Here is a 7151-nt window from a genome sequence, read left to right as displayed (position 1 = left end):
AGTTCGATTCCCTCCATCAACACATTTTCGATCGAACCTGTCGCACCGGAAGTGTTTAGTGTGATTTACCTAGTTGGCATAATTTGCATGCTGTTGTATCAGTCCGAGGGTTTATTTAGTGCGCACTCGAAAGTAGCAGCTGCGAGTTTTCCGTCATAAAAAAAAGAAAGAAAGATATAGGGTTATTTATTTCATTTTTTAGAAACCAAATTACTCTTTTGCTAAGGTGACGGATAATGATCGACTCTTTTTCTTAACTGAAAAGTTGATAAAAAAATTAATTTAAAGTCAATAATTAATTTTAATTACATATATAAGTAAAACGACTATTTTTATTAACTTTTAAACACCGTATTTAATCAACTTCCATATTACAAAAGATCAGATATTCATGGAAACAATCTGCTGATTCAAATTTCCGAGTCAAAGCAGTTGATGGTTTTTGAATGCTTTTGCATTTGTATTATTTTCAACATTTCTTTTTAACCTTCTTTCTATGAAATGAGCAGTCAAGCAGTTGAATCTCCCTCCAAAAATTACCAATAAAATTGCAAAATAAAAATTTTATTTTAACTAAGTTCTGAAGATTTATCTTCCTTCCGTCCTCATTAAATTTCCAATCCACCGTCACCTTTTAGTCTCTCTCTCTCTCTCTCTCTAAAAGTCCTCTATGATGCCTCAAGTTGATCTTGAAACCCTAAATGACACGAAAATGGTCAGTGAAACATTGGTAAAGGAAGATTTACCAAAGAATGAAGAGATCCCAGACGCTGGTGAAGACTCCGTTGACGTACCGCCGGAGCCGGACTATCCACCGGAATCTTTCTGGCTTTCGAAGGACGCAGAGTATGATTGGTTCGATCGCAACGCCGTTTACGAGCACAAAGAATCCATCAGAGGCAACTCAAATTCCACCAACTTGAACCCGAGTATCAACCCGAATTCGAACTCAAGTTCTCAACGGATCCCGGTTCATGTTAAATCCAGAGCATCGATTATTGGATTGCCCCAAACCCAGAAAACTACTTTTGTTGATTCTAAGAGAAGGTATTGTAAACAGACTAATATAAGGCTGTTTCCGAAGAGGTCAGAGTCGGTCGGGAAGACGGCCGACTCGGTGGTTGAGCCGTCATCGCCCAAGGTTTCTTGCATGGGAAGAGTTAGATCAAAACGTGGGAGGAGGAGGTCAAATTCGTTGAAAAAGTATGAAAAATCGGCGGAGAAAACAAGGATTAACGGAGAGAAACAAAAAACCGGGTTCTATTCTAAGCTAATGTGCGTCATTTTGTGCAGGAAGGATCATAACAAGCCGATCCGATCGAGGAGTCGACGAGTGGTGGTGGAGGAGACTGTAGCGGCAGTTGAGCCTCAAAGGAAAAGCGTGAGTGTAAAACTACGCGAGATCCCGGTAAGTGATGAACCGGTGGCTGAGCCGCCTGGTTTGGGAGGAGTAAAAAGGTTCGCGTCGGGCCGGAGGTCGGGATCTTGGACTGCCGAGGATTTAAATCAGGCGATATTGAAGTCGCTAGAGTTAGATCGGCGCGTGGCGCCCATGGGTGGAAGTTGATTACAGGGGGCGCTTAAAAGTCATATGTGGTAGTTGAAATAGGAGTTGTTGGATGATGTGGCAAGTTGATTAACTGTATTCCTCGTGGATCCGGGTGAGAACACGGACTCAAGTTTTTTTTTTTTTTTTTTTTTTTTTTTTGAGTATGGAATAGTGTAATTATGGGTATTTTGAAGTGAGCTTGTAAATTTATGGTTATCAATATTTTCTCATTCAGTGTTAAATATTGTACTTTTTTATTCACAATTTAAAACTTACATTTTTCTTTTTATAGTAATTGATTTCATTTTTGTATTTGCATAAATAATTCATTTGTTTTGTCTTTTACAATTCTGTCCGCAAGGCAGAAAGCAATTAACTGATGAAAGCAAGCCTCCCTTAGGCTTTCATTTTATTTTATTAAGAAAATTATTTTCAAGAAATGAGAAGTTGATAAGTGAGTAATATTAAATCTGAATATTTCAATATCCGAAATCATCTAATACACTTATGATATTCCGTAAATAAAATCGTTCGAATCTATGTAATTATTGAAATTGGAATATGAGCGGTTGGACTCCTTTACAATGTTGACTGCTGACTGGATCAGTGTTGAGTGTTGATTGGATTCCTGTTGACTGATTGTTTGGAGAACTAACGCAAAATTGTATTAGTGTATTTTTTGTAGGAATTTTGTTAATTGATTATTTGACTGTTAGAGATAAAGTGAATCCTATTTGTGAGAGAATAATTTAAAAATAACGGTTGAAATAATGAAATAAAGGTCAAAATTTTGATATTAATTGTATTAAAATCTCTACCAAACTTGCTCTAACACTTGATTTGATGCAATAAAAATTAGGGGAATTCCCCGTCATAAAAAAATAAATAAATAAAAATTAGGGGAATTTTCATAAATGTCACTAAATTGAAAATTAAAAAAAAATCACTAAAGATGCTAAAAAATGTCACATTTTATGTGAAATGTCCAGATTATCCTTAATGACACATTTTTAGGGGCATTTAATGCTTGATTTAAATGACATTAATGTTATGATGTGATGATTTAATTTGTATATTATAAACATTGAATATATGATTATTATGCTAGGTAATATGAATTTTGGTAAAAAAAAAATAAAAAATAAAAATTAAATAAAAGAATTTGAAAAGTTAATATAAATTTCATATCTTCTTACAATAACTTATTATCCATCTTCTTTATTCTTTCATGAACAAGAAGTTAGCTATTGGAAAATGTTTATATTTTTTTCTTATAACTCATTATTTTGTAAATATTAAATACATGGTTATATTTATTTATATTTTTGGAAACTTTTATTGATTAATTTGTTTGATTTTTGAAGGGTAAAAATACTAATGTCATTTACAAAATATGAAGGATTTTAGATTTAATGGAGCATTGAATTATTTATTTTTGGGACCTTGCTACGTGTATATCAAGTTTTACATAATGAATTACATAATACCACGTGTCACTCTACCGTTTGCTAATTTATAACACAATCAACTTTTTCATCCAATCTTTTTCCTCCATAACATATCATGTAATCCATTATGTATATTTTTTTATGTATAAGTAGCAAAATCCTTATTTTTGAGAAGATGTTATGATGTTGTAGTTTAGAATTTATTATGATCATTAATGGTTTCAATAATTTCTTTCAAGATACCAAATATATGTTTCCAATCTTCCCGACAATTTCGACAGTTCAACTGTCAAATAGTTCATTTCAAACCGTTAGATTAGATATCATAACTGTCGAACTCGACATTTAAAAACTGCTGGGATAAACAATTAAATTGTCGAATTTAACACTTGAAAACTGTTGAAATCCTTGATTTACTTTTTGCTATTGCATGTATTTAAATATTGGAAAATTTCACTTTCATGGTATTGAATGTCGATTTATTAATTGTGCAGAATTCTTATCGTTACAATCTCAACTTTTCAATTATTAGTAATCATTTGAGATTCATCATATCGCATAAGAAAGTTTGTTCATCTGAAAGACGAATGAAAGTGGAGAGCGAACAAAACCACCACCTTCATTTTAGTTCTGACAAGTATTACCCTATTCACTCGCTGTAGTAGAGTTGACCATAATCGGATCACGTGTTCCAATCTCATACTAACACAATTCATGTAAATAGGCTTGATATCCGAAAGTAGTTGAAGTTGTATTTTAAATGTTCCTCCGATAGCGTTGTACATTCTGAAATTATATTGTCATTTTTATTTTATTATAGTTGGCAGAAATTAGTCATGTTTAAGTTCACAAGGAAAATAACCATCCTGACAAAAGGTTTCTGTCATTCTCGACGAATGGTTGCAAAGTAAAAAAATTGACTACAAATAAGATGTATAAGGAACATGCTATTCTTGAGCATATTCTCAACTTACATTGTCATTTTCAACTTACATTATCATTATCATTTCATTTTTGTTGCAGACATTGTATAATTATAATACATAATTTAGTATATAGATGTACACAATTATAGCCCACTTCAATCGTTGTCAACTTTTGAATGTTACCCTCACCGTCTTCATCAAAATCATCCGAGCTTATGACAGTTATCTTGGGAAATAGAAAGTTTGCCAATGACTCATCATCGTTGTATTCATCTTCAAATCAAACTTTGAACTTGAACACATCATCAAGTACATCGGTGCAGTGATTGTGATGCTTTACTTGAAATTTTGTCTTGGTTGGGAAAGGAACGATAGAAATGGCTCTCCTACCATTTGGAGGCTCGACTTCCTCATCATTCGAAGAAATTATGATGGAAAGTAAACAATTCACTTAAAAGATTCAGTAACCATGCCTAACTTAGAAAAATGTAATAAACAAAGTAAGTTGGAATGACAAGTATAATACAACAATCAACTTCCACAAACCAAACAAATTCATTGAAATATGAAGTAAAAATTTGACAGAACTTGAAATATTTCTCTAGAAAAATATAAAAAGAAATTTCATATATAACACACCATAGAACATAGAAAAAAATCAAAATCCCCAAACTAACTCACAATCTAAATGTAAGGAATTTAAAATTGATGGTGCAATCTAAGAAAAAATAAAAAATAGGAACATTAGTAAAAAAAACTTGAAACAAAACCTTCAACATATCGAAAAAGAAACGTACATATTCGAAACCTTACCTAAGATAATTTTCTTTCTTTTGTATTGACGTAATAAACGAGATCTCAACGCAAGAACTAGCACTCCATATAGTTTTCAAAGCTTCGAGGGAGGAAATATAGAAAAGAGGAAAGGAGAAATTTTTGCAATGGTTGTGTGGGGAAGTATAGTAGGTGATTGAATTAAAAAAAAAAAATTACATGGGCAAAGAAAACGTATTGGAGAGAGAAAACTGAATGAGTTGATAATTAATAAATTTTGTTCTTTATATATATAGTGATTTTGAAATACCACTGTGAAATAATTGACTGTCACATTTTTTTTTCCAATTTTTGTACATTTTTTTATGTTGTCAACTCAAGGACGGGTAGTGTATTCAAATTATTATTATTATTATTATTTTATTTTTTTTTTGGGGAGGAGGAGGCAAAAATGTCCAAAAATGACAATCTTGCAAAAAATTTTAAAAAGTGACATTTTTGAAAATGTAAATCCAAAAATTGACGTAGAGTGCAATTTCCTCTAAAAATTGTAGTGTTAATAGCTAGAAGAAATAAAAGAAATAACATATATCACCAAATATATATATATATATATATATATATATATATATATATATATCAACACTGTCTTAATCACTTCAAATATGCTTTTCCAATAAATTTCGAGTATTAAAATTCAGAAATCATTACAAATTGTATTTTTGAAAAATACAAGTGGATTGATATCTTCTTGTAACTGTAGGATTGCGAAATTCTTTGATTAATGATCTGAATATTTGAAGACGGGGAACCACGTGGCTTCAATCCTAGACTTCGAGATTTGTTGAGAACTTGGTTTGATCGACACTTGAATTTTGGGGCTTGGATCTGCACTTCAAGACTTGGACTTGAATTTGATTTGAAGAAGACTTTGATAATTTTGAACTTGGCTTGGACTTGCTTGATTTGAAGAAAACTTTAACTTTCCTGGCATTTGCTGGACTCAGGCTTGAGAGAGTTTCTTCCCTTCCTTCGGCTTTGGAGTTTTTTGGGCACTTTGTGGATTTTTCCTCTGCACTTGTCTAATTTTATAGACCTTTGATCCTATTTATATGAAAAATTTGTAACCAATTAGGTAACCACCCAATTATCTTTAATTAACAAAGAATAATTGAATAATTGTAGACCTTGAAAAAAATAAGATGGGTCTTAGTAGACTTTAATTTAATAAACTTAATCGGGCTATAATTAATTATTTTTTTTCCATTTTTTTTTTTTTTTTTTTTTTTTTTTTTTATGTCTACAATGCTACAAAATGGTATCAAACAAATTCCAACGTTGGCTCTGCATGCAGCATTTCAAGAAAGTTGTGGGGGGCGAACTTCGCTTAAAGTACAGTCAGACGTAGCTGCGAACGAGAATTACATTCAACTGGTCAAATGTATCTGATTGATCATAGTATCTACTACTTGAGGCTTACAAACTTTCTATTTATTAGACTTTGTAAAATTGTTTGGACAGTGACATTGGATTTGGGTGGATAAATGCAGTAGTTGCGGGTGTTTAAAAACCTAAACTGAGGCAAAGAAATAGATGGAGGATTGAGCTTTGTGAATGAACGTAATTGAAATAAGTTGTGAGTTGTCCTTTTGATTCAGTAATTAACTAAAAGAGTTTAAATATGTAAATGTGAAGTTCACATGCTGCTAACTGATATAGAAACATATATGCAATGTTTATTTATTTATAAATATTTAATTAGAGAGTTAATATTAATCGGCGATAAAGGGAATAAACTAAACTGAGTTATTAGCTTAAAAATCATGTGAAATAAAGTAATTATCTAAATGAACGTAGAGCGGGAACAATACTTAGGAAATTAATTTAGTTCACATCTGTTCTGTGAGATTGCACAATTATTTACATGTGCTTTTAATTAATTGGGAGAGAATCAGGAAATACAAAGATTGTTTACGTGGATATTAATTGAGAGACAGGAAGTACACAGAACGTAGACCTCAACCAGAAACATTGTTAAGAGCTTGACACATTTATAGGCTACTTGCGTGATCTAGATTACTCTACAAATAATGTTTGGCACCGTGAACGTGTTTTTTTACGTACTAGCAAGTTCTCTACATAAGACAAGTATAAACCGTCACATGTACGATTTTTAAATGCCTCCTGAGTGGCTCGTAATCATTTTCATCCAATGAAAACAGCCCATCACACAACTTTCACCGAGTAGATTTACGTATACAAGAGATGTTTCAACACCATCTACATGTTTCTTACGTACCACAAAGTTCTCTTCATAAGACGAGTATAAACCATCATATATGCGACTTACAAGTGCCTCCTGAGCCACTCATAATCATTTTCAGCCAATGAAAACAGCCCATCACACAACTTTCACCAAGAAGATCTACGAATACACCATCTACATGTTTCTTA

At 32.1% G+C, this 7151-nt stretch overlaps 1 protein-coding gene across 1 annotated transcript; it reads left to right on the top strand.

Moving 5' to 3' along the window:
* The first annotated feature begins 407 nt into the window (after nucleotides 1–407).
* Nucleotides 408–1791, top strand: LOC111366256. The gene is made up of 2 exons (XM_022986980.1): nucleotides 408–1203; nucleotides 1294–1791. The coding sequence occupies exons 1-2, from the start codon at nucleotides 671–673 to the stop codon at nucleotides 1565–1567; spliced, it is 807 nt and encodes a 268-aa protein (XP_022842748.1). The 5' UTR covers nucleotides 408–670; the 3' UTR covers nucleotides 1568–1791.
* Nucleotides 1792–7151: the final 5360 nt, after the last annotated feature.

The sequence above is a fragment of the Olea europaea genome, chromosome 17 (genome assembly GCF_002742605.1).
Source record: "Olea europaea var. sylvestris chromosome 17, O_europaea_v1, whole genome shotgun sequence".
Taxonomy (NCBI): domain Eukaryota; kingdom Viridiplantae; phylum Streptophyta; class Magnoliopsida; order Lamiales; family Oleaceae; genus Olea; species Olea europaea.
Note: the sequence above shows the minus strand (reverse complement) of the source record. Positions and strands in the feature narration are given on the sequence as shown.

Bases quoted from the DNA above. Each gene is read 5' to 3' on its own strand.
- LOC111366256 (XM_022986980.1), top strand. From the start codon at position 671: ATGATGCCTCAAGTTGATCTTGAAACCCTAAATGACACGAAAATGGTC. The intron at 1,204-1,293 runs GTATGAAAAATC...CATTTTGTGCAG, and splicing joins AGGTCAAATTCGTTGAAAAA to GAAGGATCATAACAAGCCGA.